This window comes from Artemia franciscana, chromosome 15, assembly GCF_032884065.1.
Source record: "Artemia franciscana chromosome 15, ASM3288406v1, whole genome shotgun sequence".
In the NCBI taxonomy this organism is placed as follows: Eukaryota; Metazoa; Arthropoda; class Branchiopoda; order Anostraca; family Artemiidae; genus Artemia; species Artemia franciscana.
In genome coordinates, this window is record NC_088877.1 from 26,638,592 (window position 1) to 26,665,192 (window position 26,601).

The 26,601-nt window shown below is 36.3% G+C and overlaps 1 protein-coding gene across 1 annotated transcript in view; it reads right to left on the bottom strand.

The window, feature by feature from the left end:
• The window catches only part of LOC136036261 (cGMP-dependent protein kinase, isozyme 2 forms cD5/T2-like), a gene marked incomplete in the record, with an annotated part of 170,535 nt that extends 151,568 nt beyond the window's left edge, over nucleotides 1-18,967 (bottom strand). The window contains 2 exon segments of the mRNA XM_065718394.1: nucleotides 2,753-2,866; nucleotides 16,966-18,967. Coding sequence (XP_065574466.1) covers nucleotides 2,753-2,866; nucleotides 16,966-18,505 — 1,654 coding nt within the window.
• Nucleotides 18,968-26,601: the final 7,634 nt, after the last annotated feature.

The window sequence follows — 26,601 nt, forward strand, 5'->3', positions numbered from 1 at the left end:
TTAGACTTGAGATGCTGTAGATAAAGTTTTAAAAGGAGAATAGCATGATTTTAAGAAGGGAAGAGGATGCGTGGACCAAATTTACACTCTTACATTAATAATTTAGGAGTGTCCGAGTCATCAGACCCCTTAAGTGCGTAGTTTTATAGATTATGTGCAGCCGTTTGATTCAACCAAGAGCTTAAGCCAAGGTCCTTTCCCGGTATGGCATACAAGATAAAACACATTAAAGCAATTAGTGCTCTGTATGAGAATAATATTGCTGCGATTAGGGTAGGAAATGAGGTTAGTAGGTGGTTTCGCACTGAATTAGGAGTTAAACAGGGTTGTGTTTTATTCTTATCTATGTGGATTATTTTCATGGACTTTGTCCTATGGAACGTGGCAAAGGCTATGGGATATCATGGCAAAGTAAAATTCTCCTAGAATTAGATTAAACTGATGACATGAGCGTCTAAGATGAAAACATTAGCAAAAATAACTATTTGTTGGATGCTTTGAGAGCTCAAGGCGCAAGAACAGGCTTGAAATTAATGCTAAGAAGAAAATGTCACTTAGACTGGGAATAAATGAAGATGAAGAGGTAATCGATCAAGAGGATAGCTTCACTTACCTAGGTAGTATTATTAGTAAAGTATGTGAAACAGTGAAAGTGTTAATGAACAGTCAAGGCCTAGGGTATTTTTTCACAATTGAAGAAAAATTTGGAAGAGTAGGAAGATCGGTCTGCGAACCAAGGTTAGAATATTCAAATCTAGCGGCGACAGCAGTCAAGTATGGTTTAAGGATGAAAGAAAAATGGAATTTCTTTAAAGAGTGTAAAGAGGAAGGCTTTAAATATATTGGGACTGAGGAGGAACGTGCGTATCTGTGTTGGTCTTAGTCGGCTTGGGACTGCAGTGAGTTGTTAGTAGTAGCGGTAGTAGGTGATAATATGGTACATGAGATTTAAATATTAAGGAAGGAGTCATCAAACAGACATTTTGAATTATAATGCCTGTTTAAGGGGCGAAAAGGCGATATGTCGTCTTTGGTCATTGTACCGCAAAAACCCTATTTTGGTCATAGCAAGGCCGGAAAATCCCACTTATTACACAAAAAAATCGATTTCTTTTTACAAGATTTAGATACAAAATAAAGATAAAGAATTTGGTTTCATTCGTTTTACATGGCAAATTATTAAGTTAAAAAAGAAGTGAAACTTGAGCGTAAATGTAAAGAGGGAATGCAGTAAGGGGAGGAGGTCAATTCATAATTTAAGGAAGTTCATTTTGATAAAGTTTACTGTTAATCTTTACCGTCGGCTTTTTTATTATTATATGTTTGATTGCGAGGGGTAGCCCCCGTCCCTCAATCATCAATCACACTGGAGCTTAACTTGAGCTAGGAAAAATTGTACCCTTTTATTTGCAAAGTGTTATAATAAATGGTTAAGCTTTAGCGAAAGGACCGGGTAATTGGAACGAATGGCAGTCTCGTCAAACTTAGCATAATTTCTATAGTTTTTATATTTTATCACCGTTATTTTCTTTCCTATGAAAATATTTTAGAATTTCCTCAATTACTGACGAGGATCCCTAAAACATATTCCTCCAAAGGAAGAAAAGTAAAGGAATTAAAATACCCCTTCCCTCTCTCTTTTTCTCTCTCTCTCCCCCCATATCAATATGAAGACCCTTTAGGAAAATTGCGAAAATATAAGTGTAAGCACACAATTTTTGTAAGACTCTTCCCAAAGAAAGTTCCACTGCCCACCGTACTCAATTTTGAGCGAGCACCTATACAGTACTGTACATAATAGTTCAACTATCAGGGCCTGGGATAGTTAAAAGGGTACTATTAGGTACCTGAAGCGGCTATTTACCCATTATACAATCAGAGTCGGGCTCTTTGCTTAGTTGGAATAATATAACTCGTAGTTGCCATGAGAAAAAGAAAGATATTATGACTTTTGTTTCCAAGAAAAGCCAATGTATCAGTCTATCTTAGGGTAAGTCATCGTTCATTTGATAAATGGACCGTCTTTTCTAACAAGGTCATAAAAGCAAAAACAAAGGACAAACATTTACTAGGGAATCTATTAGGAAACTATCTGAGCCACGTTTGTCAGAGTTCATGGTATGTTCCCACTACCAGATTCCTTTTTATTTGTTAGCAGATATTCCAGTTTCAGATGCCAGGTTTAAATGTAGATAAGATGTGAATAAAGTTTGAATCTTGAATTTACGGAAGTTTCATCCTAGGGCGCACCCAAAAAAAAGGGAATATCCAAATCTCTCTCACCTTCCGCTGAAATAATTTAAAAAATTAGATTATAATATACTATTTCGTCCTTCACTGCGAAAAAAAACTAGTTACTATAAGTAACACTTCCGCCTTTCAGAAATTGGTCAAACTTCATGGACTTAAGTCAGAAATTTCTGACTTTGCATATAACTAACCATAAGGAATATTGAGTCTAAGATTCAAAAACAATACAATAGTTTCATTAAGCAAAGAGTGATGTATCTTCAATAGCCACTATTCCTTAATTTATTTATTTTTATCTGCCATTTCGTATAGAGGAATGTTCATAGAGACTTGGGAGAGGGTTCATTAAATCGAAAATAACAAGCTTCAGTGCACATTTGGGGGGCTTAGACTGATTAAAAGGTAGCTGGCCTCCTTTCCTTGTCCTTTTTGCCAAATTATTCATGGGACCTTGACTCTAGGGAGACTAAGCATTCCCTAAAACAGGAAGAAAAAAACTTACTTTTAATTGTAGCTGTCCGTTTACAATTATAAAGGATGGCAAGCTCTCCGAAGACCTTCCCAGGACCCATTGAGCTAAGAAACTTATCTTCACGTGAGACCTCCACTTCACCCTCTAGAAAAAATTGCATGATAAAACACACCACTATCAATTACTATTAAAGACTAGGTTCAACTATACGTCTCAGGAAAAAAAAATCGTCAAAACATAAGGCACCATCATCAAATATACAACAAAGATAGGGACTATAAAGATTTATTTTCTAGTCCTCCTAAAAGCTTTATACTGCTCATTCCTATGATTAAGCGCTGTTTTGAAGAGCAAAACGAGGAAAACAGAATTAAGAATTTACTGGGAATATACAGAGAATATTCAGGGTTATGAGTAGAAGCCTAGAATGTTAAAGGAGAGTTTAATCTTATTTGTTAGAGTGAGACTGCATAAATACCTCTTCTCTCATATTCTTTTCATTTTATTTGCATTTTTTCATTCTCGCTGCTACAATAACTATTTTCCTCTTTGATCGTTTAAAGTCCTCGTTTATCAGTCCCAAAATCACTAGCCCTCCCCTCAAGGATAAGACGTTCACTTTCTCAAAGAAAAAAGGTCGCAGTCGAGTGGTATCAATGGAGAACAGGTGAATTTACCACCCCCAAAGGTTTATCTGCCCCCCCCCCAGATTTTGAAAATATCTCTTTATCGGTATAATCATTGAAAAATGCCGTTTTTGGTAATTTCACTGTAAAATTGAAAAGAATTACACCTTCTAGGTTATGAAGAATACATATTCACACTTCTTTCTCTCCCATTTCCGTGAACTAACACCACCGTTGCGGCCGATGAGAAAAGATTTCATACATTATATATGGTGAAAAAAAAAGTTTCTGTACTAAGTTATAGATTTCAGTCAAAGCAATGTTCAAGGGGATAGTGAGGTAAATAACTTTTTTTACTTTCTCGGGAGGGGGGATGAGAGAAAAGGGCATTACAATGACAAAAAGGTTGGGTAATTAAGTATTACAGCAACCACGCTAAAGAAGTGAAGTTAGGTTAATCATAATGAAATACATCAAAATACGATGAAAATATAATGATTTAGTAACAAAATCATGGAAAATGCAACCAAGGATTATGGAAAGCTAACCGCCCAGAACGTATCATATTAAATACCTAACCAACTCTATATACTGAATATTTAACTATATAATATTTAACCAATATATACCTGCATTGTAGTTTTTCTCACGGAAGCTAAGTTAATTATCTCAGAATGCAGACAGAGAAACCGGTTTCGCTCAGATCAAGAGCTTGAGCGTGGTCTGTATAACACGTAAGTTCCAAAAGTTGAAAACAATGGCTTAATGCAAAACTAATGAAGCGTCCAACATTTGCATGACTTGCAACAACACTTGTTTCCTTAGAACAACATTGGACTCTCATTTCTTGATGAGAAATCAATTTTTTCAGTAATATCACAGGAAAAATGGTACTATGTTCGTTGTTGCGCATTACTGGTATTGGTGAATTGCAAAGGAAAAACTTTCAGTTTTTTATCAAAATTTTCTAAGGCCCACAAAATGCGACAGTAACGAAACTCTATAATACTAGATTTGTTGCGAGAAATCTGCTAGATGTTGGGCTCAAACCCACCCTCAATGCTACAACAATAATCAAAAACTATTTAGTTAAAAATGGTATGACACTTATTAATAAAAAAAAATACTTAATGGCTTTTAATGCCGAAACGCTCTCTATGCCATGCCCAGACAAATCAGCTTTCCCAAACTCTTTATCCACGAAAAATTAGTATCACTTAAAATAATACCCACTGATTCTTTTTTTTTTTGCCCCTCTCGGAAAATTCCTTTCTTCGCCCCTAAAATACTTCCAAAGTCGAAAAAAAACATTATCTTCATCACACAACGGATTTAAGAAGTAATATACCTTCATCATCACCCTCCATATTTTCCTCAGTCTCACGAGGGCTTTCCTCTTAACAATATTGTCCACTTTAATTCCTCCATATTGAGCCCTACGGTAACCCATACTTCCTTAAACTAGTATAGAGATCGAGAAAAAGAGGTTTCCTAAACATTTGAATCTTTTAGGGTTTTTTTTTCATGTCAATCGAGAAGGAGAGGAAGTGGAAGAATAGATTGAAAACTTGAAAGTGAGGGAACAAATTTGTTTAAAGACTGTAGTTGAGAAAACCATAGACGAAAGGAACATCTTTTTAAAATTAACAGAAACCATTCAGGTCTGGTATTTACCGTGGACAGGATGAGTATTTGTTTAACTATTAATTATTATGTATTCTGAATACTCAAGACAAAGAAAGAAATCTTGAGAGAGACAACGGGCCTATGGTTAGTAGAAAGAAAATGAAAAGAAGAGAATCCCACTAACATTTCACCTGTGTAAAACCCGTCTTCAGCGTTCAGACAGAAGTAATCTAAAATACAATTAAAAGTGAAAAGGAATCAATATTTCAACTCTTTGAAAACAAGGCTTCTGGCAGCAATTGCTTCCCTACCCTCCAAAAAGTTTCCCGGTGAGACTCTTGATGCCCACCTTCACCTTTTCCAACCTGGGCCGTTAGGTATGTGAATATTATGTTTTAAACTACATAGAACACTATGATCGCAAGGAGAGGGCCACTATAATTTCACCCGCGCTAGCACCAATAATGAAGACGCTGACCAATTTTTTTCCGGAAATAAAGAGACATTCGACATGAATTCCCCCCACCCAAACGAATTTTTATATTTTACCTGAAGGCTCAATGAGGGTTGGGATATTTTTGTATTAAAACACACTATTTGAGACGTCTGTCCCCTCCCCCACCTAAAAAATGAGCCAACGGCCGTCCTTCATAACGAGTGATACGAAATAAGAAGCAAATCAGTTTATTTATATGAAGCTTTAAAATAAATGTCAGAAAGATATTTCTGCAACAAGAAGGGAGACATCACCCCGCAAAACCCTCATTCAGGCATAGTATAAATGAAGCAATATGAAAAATTTATTCTTACCCTCTCCCGTGCAGCATTCTATATTTAGCAGAAGACTAGTGGTGAGTTAGACAATTTGGATATTGAAAGGCACTCTTTTAGGCAGCTACCCCCTCCAGCCGATACAATGACCCGCTGCCCCTCCTTCATAATAGCTGACGTGCACATATTTTCATGAAAAATCAAGTGAATCAACTTAGTTAAATTAAGCACAAGTAAAAATATTCGGACTATTCATTTATTTGGTATTGGCTACGGTCCTTTTCAGGAACAAATGCGCCAACGAGCGGCATTACCTTGTTGCGACTGGGAAGCTAAACACATAGTTTTTTTGTATATTTTAAAATCGATTGGCTATCTCAGAATTTTCAATCCATAGCATGTCGGTCTCCTTTGGGGGCAAAATCTCAGTTTGGTGCCACAAAATGACAGAAAACGCCACTTTCCCGAGCATAATCTTTTTTTCACCACTATCAAGCCGTTTTCTCCAAATAAAATTCAACTTGAAGTTCCTTCAATCCCATTCAGCTGTCAAGCCTCTACATTATAATTCAATTTGGAATGCCTTCATGCAGAATTTCTGGTTTATTATTCTAAACGTTGATATGGGTTGCTCAAAACAGAAGAAAAGAATGAAACTCAGGTTATATAAGAGAGAGCTTTATTATTTTCACACAAATTAACGTCCTTTCCCAAATAACCTTACTTTTGATGTTGCTATGAAGAAAGGCGGATTAGTTTCTAGACTTTAACGTATGAATGAAAAGGTTGCCTAGTGATTAAGATGTTTTTCAGCAGTAATATCAAAGAACTGGTCATGAAATATATATAAAAAACAAAACTAGTTTTTGAATGAAAACTCTTGATGCATCATTTTAAAGAAAATAGTCCTCCACTATGGCTTTCGAACTTGCTGAGATCAACACACTGAATAGGGTTTCTCGAAAAAATCTCATATGGAATAAGGTTTCAATCCCATTATTAACGGAAGAAAGACGTTGCGATGCAGTTACCATCAGGATCTGGCCACAGAAGAAATTATTCACCTCCCTCTTTTGCAGCCCGTGAATGAAGGTTTAAACATCCTACGGCCCAAAATCACTCTAGCAGCATTAAATATTGTGAAAATGGTCACTCAAAATTTAGTCCACATTTTCTCTTGCTGAACGAACAAACAGCTTCTCATAATTTACGGGCTATTTACACCTGATGCTACAAAACCAATTTTTTCTTCTCTCCTTTGATGTTTCCCAGTATGTACTCAAAAAGCATCCGTCCCTGATTGAATCTAATATCTTCGATGTTTTACGGAATTGCAACTAGAAACTGACACGCTTTAGTTTTATCCTAGCTTAGAATGCAAAGAAACTACTTCAAAGGGTTTATCCCTGAATTATTGCGAAGCTAAGCACAAAAAGCAAAAATCTGAAAAGGGCTGAGGTTTAAGCTCTTTGGAAGGAGACTATATTGGCTGAATATATACGAAGTAGCAGGTACTTTGGGACTATAAAAAGGGTAGGTTGGTTACTTCGGACAGCCATGAAATATTATAAAGTAATGCGCACTTTTTTTTTTTCTTTTTTTTTTTTGGTATGCAATGTAAAATGTCATCCTTTTACTTGTTTTTTTTTTATCTTTTTTTTTTGTTTGCATATATTGGGGCTGCTTGTTTATTTATGTTTTTAATTTCGTAGCCACAACCCCTGGGGCTTCTATGCTACTAATACACCTAGTAAATAAAATAATTTATCATTCAAACCGGACGCATCACTAAATCCCGAATCTAGGGTCTAAAAGCCAAATTCTTTATTTATTTTTATTATTTTTTTTTAGCAAACGAATGGGTATAGGGTCATTGAGTGCTATAAATACAAAAAGAAAAAAATAAGGCAAACATTTCGTCCGGATAGAAAAATGCCTTTTAACCGCAGATGAGAACGAAAAAAAAAATCTTTGATGGTTTATTTTTTTTTTTGTTTTAGGGGGGTTTGTTTCTGTTTCTTTTACCCTTCTAGAAGACCCAAACAAAAGAACATATATATATATATATATATATATATATATATATATATATATATATATATATATATATATATATATATATATATATATATATATATATATATATATATATATATATATATATATATATATATATATATATATATATATATATATATATATATATATATATATATATATATATATATATTATATATATATATATATATATATATATATATATATATATATATATATATATATATATATATATATATATATATATATATATCAGCTTTTCTGAAATAATTAATTTTTGCCATTAAAAGGTCCGAATATTTTACCACGGTCAAACTTATCTCAAAATTATTTGTAGAATCCGAGATTTTCTTTCGAATGAGCCTTTGCTTAAGTCTCTACGGCAACACCATCGATGCTCCGATATTCCAAAGAATCAAGAAAACGAAGGACTACTAACCTCGTGAGCTAGGGACTCAGAGTCCCTATCAGGATTTATATCAATTATATCAGAACGTAAGTTTTGAGACATGCCAATTTAAATAGTATAGCCATTATTTTCCAACTTTGCATATTTCTGAGATACCATATTGTCCGTTGCTTTTTGCCAAAAAGTAGACAGCTACTTGCCTCAATCAGATTTATATCGCAAAAAGTTTGTAGAGATCATGATTTCCTTCCGAATTAGTCCTTGGTGGAGTTTCTACGACATCTCCTTCAATACGATGTTTTAGGAAAAAAAAAAAAAAAAACAGAAGAAGAAAATGGAGGCTTTAAGTCTCCCTCTTCTCAGGAAAGAGGCTAATTAGACCAAGTTGTGAGGATTCCAGCCATCGCAACTATTTGATGGTGCGAAAGGTAACCAATAACCAATTGACCAAAACTATGTTGTTCTTTACATTAAAATGTCCAGACATGTAATCTTTGAAGTCTAAGAAGACAATCCCTAGCTCGCGAGTAATATTAATATAAAAGAAAACAGCAAAACAAGATACAAGCCGTCCCTTTGAAAATACCCCAGATCGCATCAGTCAATAAACTTAAAATATCTTGAACCCTGCTTACTTTTCTAGGGGGATCAACAGCTTCCTACCCACATTAAACACGAACGACTATTTTTATTTATCTCATAAACCTAGTTCCGACAATGTTTTCTATCAATGTTGGTATTTACTAATAGGTTAAACGGTAAGTGAGGGACGTTCTTGATTCAGTGTGATGATGCTGGGCAAGAAACTATTGCTACAGTTGGTTTTGGCATCTTTATAGGATATTACACGAAGAACCGCAACAATTATTAAACGTTAAATAAGAGGCTGTTAAGGTTGATTGTTTTGTAAAAAGGAGATACTATAGTAAAAATTAAATAAAACAACAAGTTTTTCTACTGAAAGTAAGGAGCGACAATAAAACTTAAAATTAGCAGAAATTATTAAGCATATGAAAGGGGCTGTCCCCTCCTTAACGCCTCGCTCTTTACTCTAAGTTTTATATTATTTTAAAAAATAGAGCTGTGAGAGAGTCAGACTTTAGCGTAAAGAACGAGAAGTTAAGGAGGGGAGAGTCCTTTCGTATACGGAATAATTTCTTTTAGTTTTAAGTTTTAATGTCTCTCATTACTTTCAGTTAAAAAAACTTGTTTTTTTTATTTAATTTCTGATCATTTTTTAATAATGCCAGGAAATCCGACCCCACCTTCACGGAGAAAACCCCCTCACTATGGATACGTCCTCTAGATAATGCAATCCCAGTGAAAATTTACCCCATACAATTACTTACTGGTTAATTTGACTTTAGACGCTTGTTTCCCTTTTATTCTACGCAAATTAATAGCCATGGGTCAGTTCTAAATTGTTGGTTCAAGCTGTCTAAGACCATAGGTAGGCGTGCCTCGTTTACCTTTCATTCCAGGCAATCTAACAGTCCTATGTCAATTTTAAATTCCTTGTGAACTAGCCATGGTTTGATGCCCACATCAACTTGATTTTAATTCAAAATCAACCACTCCACGCGTAAAATTGAGAAGGAAAAGAGAAAGCAAGACATATAAAAGAACTTTGTTTAAGAATTCTGGCAAATTCCTGCAGTGTATAATTTCCCCTGCCAAGTTCACTACCTGGAAACTTCCCTCCCCATGGAAAACTCCCCCGTGGAAACCCCCAGCAGAAAATTTGTCCTTCCCCACCAGAAAATGTATGCATGCATCCCAATAACAAATGCTGTGCAAAAACAAGGGGCAAATTTTATAAGTTCAAGGCCTTTCCCCTGGGGCTGTGGGGGGGGGGGGTATGTAATACAAAGAGACATAAATATCGGGTCTTTCAACTGCGATGAACAAGATGGCTATCTAAAAATTTTATCGGAAGCTGACGCTGATGCTGAATCTGATGGTGAGATTTTCATTAAGATTCTATGACTTTTAGGGAGTATTTCCCCCTTTTTTCGAAAATGAGACAAATTTTCTCATGCTCGTACTTTTGATAGGTAGGACTAAACTTGATGAAACTTATATATTTAAAATCAGCATGAAAATCCAATTCGTTTGATGTATCTATTTGTATAAAAAATTCTGTTTTTTAGAGTTTCGGTTACTATTGAGCCGGGTGCTCCTTACTTACAAACAAACTGTTTGATAGAGCCAAATTAGGGCCTAATATGGCGTTTTTCTTGTAATTGTATCACACAATATTCCACGGACGATGGTGCTGACATATGCATCCGAATGGACAGTGTAGCGATATTGCTAATAATATTCTAGAGCGCCAGACAACTCAAAAAACAGAATTGCTATAAATACCTTGCACTTTTTGCAAGCTTGAAGACACCACATAAGCGATCGTTTGAGTAAGGCTTAAGGACCTTACTTCCCGCCAGTAGCCTGATGGTTTTTACAATTTCACTACATACCCTAAAATATTTTTTTCTTTGCTGTACTGACATACGTGCCCTCTAGCGTACTTACTTATTTTAGAAGAACACTTTCTACTATTTCGAATATTATTTTATACAAAATACCAGACACTTAGCGCTTTTAGCCTTGCTAGTAGTCGCTATTGTTGATTTACGCTCTGAGTTTCAAATTCTGTACATAGATTCAATATTTAAAAACTATTATTCACGGTCCAAACCATCTAAACTGGAGAAAGTATGAAAAAAAAAAATCTACATCAGGGCTACATAATGGTTGCAGCTAAGTCAGCAGTCTAGTAAAGAACCAACCACGGTCCATAGAAGCCAAAAATTAAAGAAAGCGCATAAAAAAAACACAAAAACAGTTAAATACTAACTCGATAGTTTAAAATTTGACAATGTAGAAGATGGACAGAGTAAATTTTAGGAAAATAATTTTTGAAGTTCCTGATGGTGGCTTGGGGAAGAAAATAAGAAACACAGCTAGGAATATTAGTTGAAAAGGCATAATGTTTTATAGTGAGAAGAAGAGGCTTATACAAGAACTATCAGAGCGATCATATGACAATAAGAAGAATTTAAAGAAAGTGGACACAACATTAAAATATGAACTAAGAAGGTGTGAAGTGGAGGCCATGGATAAAATTGCCGAGAATCTGGAATCGGCAGCTATACGGGGTAACAGTAAAATATTGTACTGGCACGTTAATACATTGAGAGGGAGTAGTCAATTTGGACTGGTCACAATTAAAAATAGGGACAGGGCCGCAATTAGTGACAAAGAAGAAGTTAAAGAGAGATAGGCAGAACATTTTGAGAATGTGGTAAATCGGGATAGAGTTACACAAAAAGATATAGAAGGAAACGAAAAAGTTTGTGACAACTTAGATGCAAAGAAAGATTTATTTTGTGAGGATGAATTAGTGACACTACTAAAAGGATCTTGGGCGCTGATAGTATGGTAAATGAGTTTATTAAATATATTGGCTAAGAGGTCAAAAATAAATAACTGAAGACTGTGAATATGATTTTTGAAAAGGGGGAAGTACGTAGAAATTTTAGGAAAACCCTAGTTAAACCCCTGTGTAAGAAAGGAGACAAGAGTGAATGTGGTAATTGTATAGGCACTAGCCTGGTTTCTGTAGGTAGAAAATTACTTAGTATGATGATGCTTATTAGACTTAGCGATGTTGTGGACAGAGTTTTAAGAGAATAATAGTGTGATTTAGGAAGGGTAGAGGATGTGCCGACCAAATTTTCACCCTTAGGTTAATTATTGAGTGCCTGATTCATCACCTTTAGTCCTCAGCTTTATAGAGTATGAGCAAGCGTCTAATTCAGGTGATAGAAGATCTTTAACGAAGGTCGTATCCTTGTATAGTATACTAGACAAATATAATAAAGTGATCAGCGCTATGTACGAGAATAGCACCGCTGCAGTTAAGATTAAATAAAAAAAAACATTTTTTAAAAACTAAAAGTAAGGAGCGACATTAAAACTTAAAACGAACAGAAATTACTTCGTATATGAAAGGGGCTGCTTCCTCATCAACGCCCCGCTCTTTACGCTAAAGTTTGACTCTTTCTCTCAACTCTTCTTTTTAAAACAGTAAAGAAATGAATCTAGTGGGTGGCTTCGTATAAAATAGCGAGTTGAGCAGAGTTGTGTTCTATCCCCATTTATATGTATCATTTTGATGGAAATAGTCTTAAGGAACACAGGCAAAGAAATGGGAAAACATGGAATCAAATGGGAAAGGAGAATTTTCCTGGACTTAGATTATGCTGGTGATTTAAGCATCCTAGATGAAAGTGTGAGTAAAATAAATGCACTTTTAGAGGTTTTGCGAGTTTAGGGTAGCACAGGTTTGAAAATTAATGTTAAGAAGACTAAGTCGCTAAGGCTAGAAATAAGTGGAGATTGAAAGCTGACACTGGGTAACGAAAAGATTGATTAAGCGGACAGCTTCACTTACCTTGGCAGTATTATTAGTAAAGATGATGAGATCAGTGAAGATGTTAAAAGTAGAAAGCCAAGGCTCGGGGTGTTTTTCAAAGTTGAAAAACGTTTGAAAGAAAAGGAAAATAAGACTGCGAACCAATATTAGAATACTGGAAGCTATATTGATGACAGTGGTCAAATATACTTCTGAAGCATGGGCGCTCCGAAAAACGAAGGAAGATTTGCTAGATGTTTTCATGAGAAATTGCATACGGATTGTTTAGGGTATCCGACTGACTGACCGTATTTCAAACAGTAAGCTGTGCGGAAAGTGTGGTTCAATTTCACTTTCTTGTGCTATGATGAGAGAGAAAGGCTGAGATGGCTAGGTCATGTTCTGCGGATGAAGGATGACAGATTGTTGAAAATTACCCTCTTCGACCAACCCCAAACAGAAAGCAGGTCGGATACCGTATAGAAAGATTTAAGAGGAATTGGGACTTCCTTGGAAGGTGTAAAAAGGGAGGCTTCGAATAGATTAGGATGGAGAAGGAGCGCGCGTAGTTGTGTTGGCCTCAGGTGGCTTGGTGCTGCGGTCAGTAGTTAGTAGTAGGCCTAGTAGTAGTAGAGAGAAAAATTACCGTCTGCAAATGATTAAGGAATGGTAACTATTATCGCCATAAATCTCAATAATAGAAGGTTAGGTACTTGTTGGTTATAGGAAACACGTTAAAGAATTAAACTTAGGTTACATCCCGAGAAACCGGTTTCATAGCAACGAAAAAAAGTGACAGATGATACAATTCATTGGACATACGCAGAAAGCATTGGGCTTGTACAATTTGGAATATATATTCGCACATTAAGGGGTGGTGGGGGTTAGGTTTCCATAATTTTGTTTCTAAAGTATTGTTTTATTACGATGTTTTGTTATATTTCATAAGGATTAACCTAATTTTATTTCTTGGGTGTGTTTCCAATAACCGACAAGCACCAAATGTTATTTTGAAAACTAATTTATTGGAATTCCAAAAAATAGCCTAAAACCCCTTAAAAACATGTTGGGTCTAAACAAAAAGTACAATATTGGAATTGTTAGCCTATTGCCAAAAACTCTATACAGGAAAATTAAAGCCGCTTGGCCTAAAAGAAAAATTACTTCTGTTTGAAGTTATTTTATGGCACTTAGTATTAAGCAAGGTATCGCAAATTCTGTCGGTCCCGGTTTTGCTACTTTAGGCACTTCCAGGTAAGCTAAGACGATGGAATTTAGCAGGAGTATCAGGGACAGGACCAGATTAAATTATATATAGTTGTTTCCCGATTTGACCATCTTGGGAGGAGTGGAGGGGCGGTTAATTCGGAAAAAAAAATAGAAAAAATGAAGTATTTTTAACTTACGAACGGTTGATCAGATGTTAACGAAATTTGAAGTTTGGAAGAATATCGTGTCTCAGAGCTGTTATTTTCAATCCCGAACGGATCTGGTGACATTGGGGGGGGAGTTGGGAGGGGGAAACCTAAAATCTTGGAAAACACTTAAAGTGGAGGGATTGAGATGAATCTTGGTAGGAAAAATAAGCATAAGTCCTAGATACATGATTGACATAACCGGAACGGATCCGCCCTCTTTGGAGTAGTTGGGGGAGGGGGGGGGGGGTAATTCAGAAAAATTAGAAAAAATGAGGTTTTTTTAACTTACGAACGGGTGATCGGATCTCAATAAAATTTGATATTTAGAAGGATATCGTATCTCAAAGCTCTTATTTTAAATCCCGACCGGATCTGGTGACATTGGGGGGGGGGGGTTGGGGCGGGGAAACCTAAAATCATGGAAAACGCTTAGATTGGAGGGATCGGGATGAAACTTGATGTGAAAAATAACCACAAGTTCTAGATACGTGATTGACATCTTTAGAACGGATCCGTTCTCTTTGGAGGAGCTGGGGGTGTTAATTTGGAAAAATTAGAAAAATTGAGGTATTTTTAACTTAAGAACGGGCGACCGGATCTTAATGAAATTTGATATTTAGAAGAAATTCATGTCTCAGAGCTCTTATTTCAAATGCCGACCAGATCTGTTGACATTGGGGGGAGTTGGAGGGGGAAATCTTGGAAAACGCTTAGAGTGGAGGAATCGGGATGAAGCTTGGTGGATAGAATAAGCAAATGTCCTAGTTACGTGATTGACGTAACCGTACTGGATCCGCTCTCTTTGGGGGAGTTGGGGAAAGGGGCTCAGTGATTTGGCGAGTTTGGTGCTTCTGGACGTGCTAGGACGATGAAAATTGGTAGACGTGTCAGGGAGCTGCACAAATTGACTTGATAAAGTCATTTTCCCAGATTCAAATTCAACCATCTGGCGGGCTAAAGAGAGAGGAAAAATTAGAAAAAATTAGGTATTTATAACTTACGAGTGGGTGGTCGGATCTTGATGAATTTTGATATTTAGAAGGACATTGTGACTCAGAGCTCTTATTTTAAATCCCGATTGGCATTAAGCCTCTGATTTTCCTTTTAAATCAATCTATTGATTCTTAGAATTTTATTAGAGCTCATACCATATGAGCTCTTGGCTCTTCTTGCCTCGTCACAAGTGCCATATGAGCTCTTAGCTCTTGTTTTTCTTATTTACCACACTACAACATCATAGAGAGCTTTCTAGAGCTCATTGGAAAGGAAATCCTCATATCTAGGGGTTTTTGAAATAAAGTTTAAAGGCCAAAAACCTTTATATGTTAACTTTTTCTTTAAGCTTTACACAATCACCCTGAGTATCGTTTCATTCAGCCTGATGTAGGCTGTTTGCCTCAATCTCATCTCTTTATATATGTCAGGTTACCGAATTCACACCTTATCTTGAGGCCCTCAAACTCTTTTGGCGCCACTTTTACGGTCCAGAGTAAGACTAGTAGGATCACCAATAACCAACTGCTATTTTTAAAAGCAAGGTTGGCTATGAAATGACATTAATGACTGTATTGTGCAAAATACATTGTGGGTACTTGTCGGTTATTGGAAATACATTGAAGAATTACGTTGAGGTTACATCTCGGAAAACCAGTTTCATAGCAACAAAAACAAGTGACGGATGATACAACACATTGGACTTGTATAATTTGGGCAATATACTTGCACATTAGGGGGTTAGGTTACATTGGGCTGGGAGGTTAGGTTTCCTTAATTTTGTTTCTAAAGTATTATTGTATCATGTTTTGTTATATTTCATTAAGATAAACCTAACTTCACTTCTTGGATGAGTTTCTAATAGCCGACAAGCACCACAATGTGATTATTAACCCCCTCACTTTCTCAAGGGGAGCTTTATCCCATTGTGTCATCATTTGTCAGAGCGGCAAGACAAACACGTACATACACTCTTCTATCTCATTGCCTAAAGGAGGCGTCAGTTAATCAAGATCATACGAAAACACGGCTTTGTCCGGCACTGCATGTTCATTTGGAGCTTTTTATTATATTTTCTTCAGTGTTGCGTTTGTGGGGGGGGGGGGGTGGTTGACAAGCAATAGGTTTTTACAGCTTCATATTTTGACTTCAGTAGCAAATTCTACAGATATCTTTGACCAAAAATAAATATCAAATTCTTTCATCAACAGACCCCCCCCCCCAAAAAAAAAGAAAGAAGAAGGAAGTATTCCTAGTTCACCCCGCGTGGAAACTTCAGTAGTGTCCCTAGTACTGTTGCCTAATTATCATATTCACTCTCAGGTTTAGTAAATCAGGAATCTTTTATTCTTTCATTTTATTTCCTTTCATACCGATAAGTACAAAAAAATAACAGAATTAATATAAACACAAATGGAGAAAGCGCTGGTGTTTCACTCACGTAGTCTTTTCGTTTTTGGCCATTTTTTTTCTCGCCAGTTTTGCACTTGTATCACAAGTACACCCCCAACCCCTCCTCCAAACCCACCGAAAAATATTACATTCGTGGCTACAAGTATTATACAAGTTAACAATTAGTATCACCAATCAACAATTTTTAACAGGAGCACTAATTCTTTCTTACCTATCCCAAACCTAACAATCTTACAGTTGGAAAACTATAAGAAATGCAGAACAATTAGATATTTCTTTTCTGCTAGATAAGTTCGAAACAGACTTCAAATATAGTCTATAATTCCGATGATATCGATATTTTTATTTCTTTGTGTTCCATCAAACTAGAGGGAAAATTTTCCATATAAAGGATTGAAATTAATCAAATATGATCACTACCTTGCCTAGTTACAAAAAAAAAGTATTACTAACTAATTTATTTACAAAGACAGGAATCAATTGCATGAGCTTAATTATGCAAAATTGCTAACCATTTTCGCAATTCATCTCACTATTCTTCCCATGAAGACATGAATCCCACAACTGAGTCAATTTCCACTTTTCTTCATCTCGTGCTGTGTTCAATTCCTCCAAATCAGGAACCTTTAGCTTAGTTTTCACATCACATCCGCGTCTATTTGAAGCATTTGACTTTAGATTATAGACGTTTCTTTCTCTGGCAACTGACACTTGTGAACATATAATTTTGGGCCTGGGAATCAAAAGACGAGATGGCTCAATCAGAATATTTTTGTTAGTCGCTGCAGTCTGATCTATGCTTTTTTTCATAGTTAAAACATCGTCCCATTCAGAAATAGAAGCGTCCTTTTCTGAATAACTTTCGGACGAATCATCGTAACTACTGTTACACAAGCCATTTTTATATTTAGGTGGCTGATAATCACAACCTCTTTTTTTATCTTCACTATACTTTGCTATATTGGACAAAAACTTAGGACCGATTATTGAATTTATCTTGCATTTATCAGAGACACTGCTTTTATCATAGGGTGTATCCCATTCATCACTAAGGTCACTATATATCCTTTGAGCTCTTCCACACCTTTTACTTTTAGCCATATCAAAATTAGTTTTCCGAGAGCATCTTTGTTTACGAACATCAGAATAAAACTGTGAAATATTTGACCGTTTACTTTCGCTTTCACGATTCACATCTTCAACATTTTCACATACAGGATAATTTTCACTTCTCTTTGGATTAATGAGCTGAGGGACATCTAGTCTATTTACATCATGAGACGGACATGCGCTCAACGACGAATTTGGTTCTGAAATACTAATAACTGAATTATACCTTTTAGGTTTATGGTCCGAAGTTTCGGGTTTATTTCCTCCTAAAGTATTAATCTCCAAATGCTCATTCACAAGATTACTTTTCGTACTAAAGTTAAGGTAATCTGGAGAGGGGTGTTTCTTGTCAAATCTTGGAGAACCAATTATTTTCTCCGAACGGTCCGTTAGAGGAGAAAAGTTGTTGTGGAGCCCAGAGCTATTAGGCGAGGAAGCCAAGAACGGAAGACCATTTCCAAGATATATACATTCAGTGGGACTTGATAACGATTTGGGGAAAGTGACTTCCGGTGTCTTTTCTTGAGGTCCAATTCGAATTTTTACCACCCCTTTATTTTCTTCCACAGTTTCCATGTCGAAAACATTTTCCCCGTCTAGGGATTCGGAAATCGAGCTATCAGAAGATGAAGAAGATGACTTTCTGGAGTGATTGAATCTTCTGCTCAAAATTTCCGAAAAAGTATCTAAGTCTCCAATTCTTTTGTCATTCTTCAAAAATCTAAAACTTGTATTATTTGCATGGAAAGTGTTAACACTATTAACATCATTTATATTAAATTCTTTTGTGTCGCGGTTCGCATTCAGAATATGCGCATTTCCCCACATATCACTGGCTTTCTCTTGATTAGTCGCGTGTCTAGGCCACCCACTTTTGAATGAGGGGTTAACAACAGAGGATACTGATTGATTACGATGGTTACACAGCCACTCTTGAATCATGTCTTGTTTGCTTTTCACTAATTGTTGTCTTGATTGAGCCCTTGGTGGGCTGGTTATTGATAGTCTTTCCTTGGACTGTGTGTCATCTAAATAGCCAGAGACGAATAAATTTCAGTTGGACTACAGGCTTCGAATGAAATACAAAAAACCCAGCTATCTAACATAACTTTATTATGCTTCATTTCTAAATTTTATGAGGTTCTTTTCTTTATTTGATAAATCAATGATCATTCTATTACTAGTATCATGCACTTACTTACTATTATCTTACATTACTATTATCTGCGCTTATTTAACAAGCTCATTTAGTTCTTTTAATGACCCAAATGGCTTTGCAAGTACTAGAGATAAAAATGTTAGTTCAAAATTAATCGTGTGCTACTTTTGTGTTTTTCGGTTTTCTATTGCAATTTATGCATATTTTAAAGTTTCAGCATCCAATGCCGATTTTTTTTTAGATTCAGGGGGTCCATTTTTAATTTTCATGTTTTAATGAAAATTAAAACATGGAAACCATGTTTCCACAAATTGTTGGCAACAACATTTTGCTAGCCAAGACACAAGTTTCCGCGACAAGCCAGAGAATTGTTAGAAAAAAGGGTTACCAATAGGACACTTTTTTAGGCTTTTTGAAACACTATCAGCTCAAGCGACGCCGGAATACTTTGGAGCATAAAAAGAAAACAATTGAAAAAACGATATTCTGACATTTTTTTTTCTTGCAAATTGAACCTTCATTAATTTTGATTTATCCTTTTGTATTGAGAAAAACTAAGCTGACATTTCTACAGTTCGTATATTCTTATAAAAGACTTAGTCTTGTTTCGATGTCGGAAAACGCTGCGTTTTGCCGAACGATTACCAATTCGACAGCAAATTTTATTATATCCAGTCAAAAGTAATAAATCAAGGGTGCTTGCATGATATAACGCCGGTGTACAATGCGTCAAAGGATGAACAACTTGAGTGGTCGGCACTATATCAAACAAGCACTGAGGCAAGATTCAGAGGATACCTTTTTAAGTAATCAAATGTCTAAAGCGCTTCAAAATTGGAAACATTGGACAAATTGGTAAGTCTTTCTGACTAAATGTACGATCACTTCTGCAAATCAAAATGTGCACTGTGTAGTCTCATCTTAAATAATGACGAAGACCACACTGCCTTTCCATAATACAACAACAAAAGAGAGAATATGTAAAATGTTACCTTTTATCAGACAGTCTTGGCTGAACTTTTCGTTAAGAAGTAATGATGCCAAGGCTATTTTAAAATAAAAAAAATGGATTTTTAACTGAGAACTTTTATTGTAAGTGTTTTATTGTTTGTTATTTTTTCTTTGCTGAAGACGACCCTTAGATATAGGGCCGAAATATTCAAATAGGTTTTGTTGGTTCACTGTCTTGGGAAAAAAGTCCTCATTATTCTCTCTTTTGTTGTTGAGTCTCATCTTAAGCTATTCACTAATACATTGATAGTCCTTAGTTGCTTTACTTAGCAAAGCACTAGTCTCAAGCTCCATTAGGGGCTTGCTAATTCATAGGCTGCAAACTATTTTAGTTTTTAGCGTAGACTCTAAAGAAACAAGAGCTAAGAGATCATATGGCACTTGTGACGAGGCAAGAAGAGCCAAGAGCTCATATGGTATAACCTCTAACTAAATTCTAAGAATCGATATATTGATTTAAAAGGAAAATCAGAGGCTTAATGCCGGTCAGGATTTAAAATAGGAGCTCTGAGTCACGATGTCCTTCTAAATATCAAAATTCATTAAGATCCAATCACCCACTCGTAAGAGTATAAGGTATAAATACCTAATTTTTTCTATTTTTTCCTCTCCCTTTAGCCCCCCAGAAGATCGAATCTGGGAAAATGACTTTATCAAGTAAATTTATGCAGCTCCCTGACACGCCTACCAATTTTCATCGTCCTAGCACGCCCAGAAGCACCAAACTCGCCAAATCACTGAATCCCTCCCCCAACTCCCCCAAAGAGAGCGAATCTAGTACGGTTACGTCAATCACGTATCAAGGACATTTGCTTATTCTATCCACCAAGCTTCATCCCGATTCCTCCACTCCAAGTGTTTTCCAAGATTTCCCCTCCAACTCCCCCTAATGTCAAAAGATCTGGTCGGGATTTGAAATAAGAGCTCTGAGACATGAATTCCTTCTAAATATCAAATTTCATTGAGATCCAATCACCTATTCGTAAGATAAAAATGTCCCAATTTTCACGTTTTCCAAGAATTCTGGTTTTCCCCTCCAACTCCCCACAATGTCACAGGATCAGGTCGGAATTTAAAATTAGAGCTTTAAAGCACAAGATCCTTCTAAATATCAAATTTCATTAAAATCTGGTCACCCTTTCGTAAGTTACAAATACTTCATTTTTCCAAATTACCCCCCCCCCCCCAACTCCACCACAGAGAGAAGATCCGGTCCGGTTATGTCAGTCCCGTATCTTAGACATGTTTTTATTCTTCCCATCCAGTTTCATCCTGATATCTCCGCTTTAAGTATTTTCTAAGATTTCCGGTCCCCCCAACTAACCCCCCATGACGCTGGATCCGGTTGAGATTTAAAATAAGAGATCTGAGTTATGAGGTCCTTCTAAATATTAAGTTTCATGAAGATACGATCACTCCTTCGTAAATTAAAAATACGTCATTTTTTCTAATTTTTCAGAATTACCCCCCCCCCCCCTCAATAGAGCAGATCCGTTCCAATTATCTAAATCAAGTATCTAAGACTTCTGCTTATTTTTCCCACCAAGTTTCATCTCGATCCCTCCAATCTAAGCGTTTTCCATCATTTTAGGTTCCCCCACCCCAAACTCCCCCCAATGTCACCAGATCCCGTCGGGATATAAAATAATACCTTTGAGACACGATATCCTTCTAAATATCAAATTTTATTGAGATCCGATCACCCGTTCGTAAGTTAAAAATACCTCATTTTTTCTAATTTTTCAGAATTAACCCCACCTCCCTCCAACTACCCCAAAGAGAGCGGATCCATTCCGGTTTTGTCAATCATGTATCTAGGACTTGTACTTGTTTTTCCCACCAAGTTTCATCCCGATCCCTCCACTTTAAGTGTTTCCCAAGATTTCAGGTTTCCCCCTCCCAACTCCCACCCCCTAATGTCATCAGATTCGGTCGGGATCTAAAATAAAAGCTCTGAGACACAATATCCTTCCAAACATCAAATTTCATTAAGATCTGATCAACCGTTCGTAAGTTAAAAATACTTCTTTTTTCTATTTTTTTTCCGAATTAATGGGCCCCCACTCCCCCCAGATGGTCAAATCGGGAAAACGACTATTTCTAGTTTAATCTGGTCCGGTCCCTGATACACCTGCCAAATTTCATCGTTCTACCTTACCTGGAAGTGCCTAAAGTAGCAAAACCAGGACCGACAGACCGACAGAATTTGCGATTTCTATATGTCACTTGGTTAATCAAGTGCCACAAAAACCAGGTCTTGTTTGTTCACAACCTCCTCCTTAATTTATCAAGAATGTGACATCTCTATGTTCGAAACACTCGAAATCTTTATTTTGTCATTATTTGATAAATGTAACAAGTCTCCTGTCGTAGCAAATTTGATATTTGGTTTAATTGAACACATACATATTTGAATCAACTATTTATTTGGACGCCATTTTCACATTTGCACACAACCTAGTAAGAAAAAATTTGTTCACTCCGAAATGCTTTTGAATTTATGATTTAGGGATTAAATGATGCGAAAAACCGTGCGGATTCAAAAACCGAAAAGGTTTAGCGCATGGATTCTAGCCACAGAAAAAAAGTCCAAAGTCCATTACAAAATGAATTTTGTAAGAAAAAATCAAAATTTTCAGTTTTATTTTATAAGCAAAGCTAAGATAATGTCGATTTTCAATGATTGTATGCTTTTAACTTTTTTAAACCGAAATTCAAATAGACATACTGTTGAATCCGTAAGAAATATTTTTTGACCAATCCTGTAGGGAATAGAATGATTGGGAAACATATTAAGGTGAGGGAAAAACCATGCGCGGCTATGTTGGCCACATGTGGCTTGATGGTGCATGGAGTTGATAATGGCAGTAAGGAAGATAACCAGGCAACCCTGATTAGCAACAGCTAAGATGGCAAAAACAGACCATTTGTGAAGTATTTACTTACTTATTAAATAAAAAAAACAAGTTTTTTAAATGAAAGTAAGGAGCGAGATTAAACTTAAAACGAACAGAAATTACTCCATATATGAAAGGAGCTTTTCCTTCTCAACGCCCCGCTCTTTACGCTAATGTTTGACTCTATCTCTTAATTCTAAATTTTAAAACAGTAAAAAACTTTAGCGTAAAGAGCGGGGCGTTGAGAAGGAAAAGCCCCTTTCATATACGGAGTAATTTCTGTTCGTTTTAAGTTTAATGTCGCTCCTTACTTTCATTTAAAAACTTTATTTTTTTTATTTAATTTCTGAACGTTTTTGAATCAATGTATGTTTTGATTTTGGCTCTCCACAGAGGAATAATTAAAACGAAATTTGCATATATATTTTTTTTTTTTTGGCTAAATGGCTTTCTCATAATTTTGATCGAATGATTTTGAGAAAAAAAGAGCGGGGGAGGAAGCCTAATTGCCCTCCGATTTTCGGTTAATTAAAAAGACAACTAGAACTTTTAATTTTTACGAATCTTTTTACAAGTAAAAGATATACGTAACTTATAAATTAGCTTACGTAAAGAACTTTTGTATTCTTATGTTTTTATTACATATACGAGGGGGGTTCGTCCCCTCGTCAGTACCTCGCTCTTTACACTAAAGCTTAAATTTTGTCCCAATTCATTAAGAATGACCCCTGAATCGCAAAAGCCGCAGAATAAATAGTTGAAATTACTAAAAATACTTTGGCGCAAAGAGCGAGGTATTAGGAGGAGGTGAGCCCCTCATATGGGCAATAATTTCTGTTCGTTTTAAGTTTTAATGCTGCTGCAACTTTTTCATTGTTTTTTTTAAGTAATGCTAGTAAATCCTTCGCTCCCTTCATGGAAATTTTCTTCCCCCATGACAAATTCCTCGACAGAAAGTTCCCCCAGCATATTCCCCTCTTCTCAAGCCCTGCCTCCAACCAAAAAATCCTCCTGAAAACGCCTGTACACTTCCCAATAACCATTACTATATGTAAGCACTGGTCAAAGTTTTGAACTTGTAACCCCTACCATGGGGACTGTGGGGGAGTAAGTCGTCCCCAAAGACATAGTTATAAGGTTTTTCGACTACGCTGAATAAAATGGCTATTTCAGAATTTTGATCCGTTGACTTTGGGAAAATAATTAGCGTGGGAGGGGGCCTAGGTGCCCTCCAATTTTTTTGGTCACTCAAAAAGGGCACTAGAACTTTTTCATTTCCGTTAGAATGAGCCCTCTCTCAGCATTCTAGGACAACTGGGTCGATACGATCACCCCTGGGAAAAAAAAAAAAAAAAGCAAATAAACACGCTTCCGTGATCTGCCTTCTGGCAAAAAATACAATACTCCACATTTTTGTAGATAGGAGCTTGAAACTTCTACAGTAGGGTTCTCTGATACGCAGAATCTGATGGTGTGATTTTCGTTAAGATTCTATGACTTTTAGGGGGTGTTTCCCCTAAAAGTCATAGAATCTATTTTCTAAAATAACGCAAATTTTCTCAGGCTCGTAACTTTTGATGGGTGAGACTAAACTTGATGAAACTTATATATTTAAAATCAGCATTAAAATGCGATTCTTTTGATGTAGCTATTGGTACCAATAGCTAAAAATTCCATTTTTTAGACTTTTGGTTACTATTGAGCCGGGTCGCTCCTTACTACAGTTCGTTACCACGAACTGTTTGATATATGCATCTGTCTTAGAAGAAAAGAATTCACTAAGATCTAAGAGAGCCCCTCTCCCCACCCAGCAAATTTTTATTTAAAAACAAATCATTTCTTAAAAATTAAAAACAAATTAAAGGAAAATGAAATCTCATACATCTTTTAAGGTTGTGGTCAACGGTCAATTGCTATTTTCCTCACAAGCCAATTAATTCATAAGACAATAAAACATTTCAGTTACCTAAATTAAATTTAGGAAAATCCTGGTTGTCAACGTTTTAGCCTAAATTTGCCAAATCTCATTTCCCCATATGTTTTCTTAGCCTAATGTAACAGGGTTTATCAAGGTTAAAAACAATTTAGAAGGGTTATCTGAAAATAGTGAGCGATTTGGTCATGGTTTATTGGTAAACGAACAAAAGTTAGGGTAACCAAAAATTAGCAAAAGAGGAATCTGTGGTGATGTTGCAGCACTGAATAGGGCATAAGGCACTGAGTTTCCCTTCCTCCAAACAGGTATAATATAACTTTATAATCTAGAATCAGCGTGGAACGAATAGAGGAGCATCTCATGAGGATGGTGAGATTGGACGGCCATTCGGGATATTTAGACAGATTAAACCAAATGTGCACCTGAATGAACCGATGGAAAGGATTAAACAAGCATATTTAACTAACTTAAGGTCTAAGTTTCATTGTATAGACAAAACTGTAGCTTTTGAATAACAATTGGATATTCGAATTATTGAACTATTGAATTGAATTTTAAACTTTTCTTAATTCAAAGTAATTCCGGTATCGGCGACTCTTTCAGAGATCAGGCACTTTATAATCAAAGACTATGGATGTTTTTCCGTTTTGACACCTGCATCTCTCTGTAAGCTCTCCTAAACAGACTCATTTGAACCCTCATACCTTCTTAATTAGGTGTTTCTGTTCAGCCAGAGGAATGACTGCTGCTGTAATTTAACAGGCGCTACGTGACGCTTCTTTTAAATCGATCACTATACCGATTCACTCCCCGAAGCTAAGCCCAGTCACATGTGTTGACAATAGATCATTCGCTTCTCGGAAGTGCCAAAATCTTCAGACCAAGTGTAATTCGGAGGGGACTCGAGAGTAAAATAGGGTGGTTTTTATCCCCATTCACTTGGATTACCTTGACCGATGTTGTCCCAAGAAACGTAGCAAAGATTGGGACAGAACAAATGGCAAGGTAAAATTCTGTTTGGATCAGACTATAGAGATGGTTTACTTGTCCAGGACGAAATGGCGACATCGATGAGACTTTGTGAATCTGGTGAGCGAGAATAGGTTTGAAAATCGATGTTGAGAAGACCAGACTGCTTAGATTAGGAATTGTTGGGGGTTAAGAAGTGCTGCTACCCAATAAGCAAACTGACCAAGTGGATAGCTTTACTGACCTAGGCAAATCTAAACGTAAGGAAGGTGGATGTAATGAAGGTGTGAAAGATAGAAATACCAAGACCCATATCTGTTTTTCGAAACAAGTTTGGAAACACGGAAGCACAGATTTTAGAATAACTTGTGGGATAGAAGAAGTCAAGATAATGACAGAAGTTCCGTATGGTATTAAGGAACGCAAAGGAAAATGCGATAGATGCATTCAGAAGGATCTTCAGAGACACAAGTGCTTTCAGGTACGATCCATAGGGGATAGAAGTGTCAAATTTTTCCAAGTAGGGGGCGGGTTAAAATCGGAGGAAGATATATTTTTATGTCATAACTTTTCGAAAGTAAAGTCCAGTGCACCAATCTTGTGATTGGGAGAGGGTAGGGGTGCATTTCTTCCCCTTCATAAGGGCAGAACTGTGAATGAGGACAGTTTTAGGTACTCGTTTGAGTGACCGTATATAAACAAAAATTGCATAATGATATGGAACGATCATAATGCCTACGTTTAAAAATGAAAAGATGGTCAAATGGTTTGAATATGCTTACGGATGAAGGATAATAGGCTTCAAAAAATTTCTGCCTTTTGGCAAGCAAGCAAGGGCCAAATGATAATCACGACATCGTCGAACAGGACAAGAAGAGCAGACAAGAAAAGATACAGAGGAAATGGGAACGAAGAAATGGGAACAGGTGAGGCAGCACAGAATGAAGTTTAAATATATTTTTGGTTTTTACTCACCATGTATGACGTCATTTTTCTGGAAGCGGAAAACGTAAGAGAAACAAAGCCTTAATAACAAAAGACATTTTAGCCATATCTCTAAGGTATA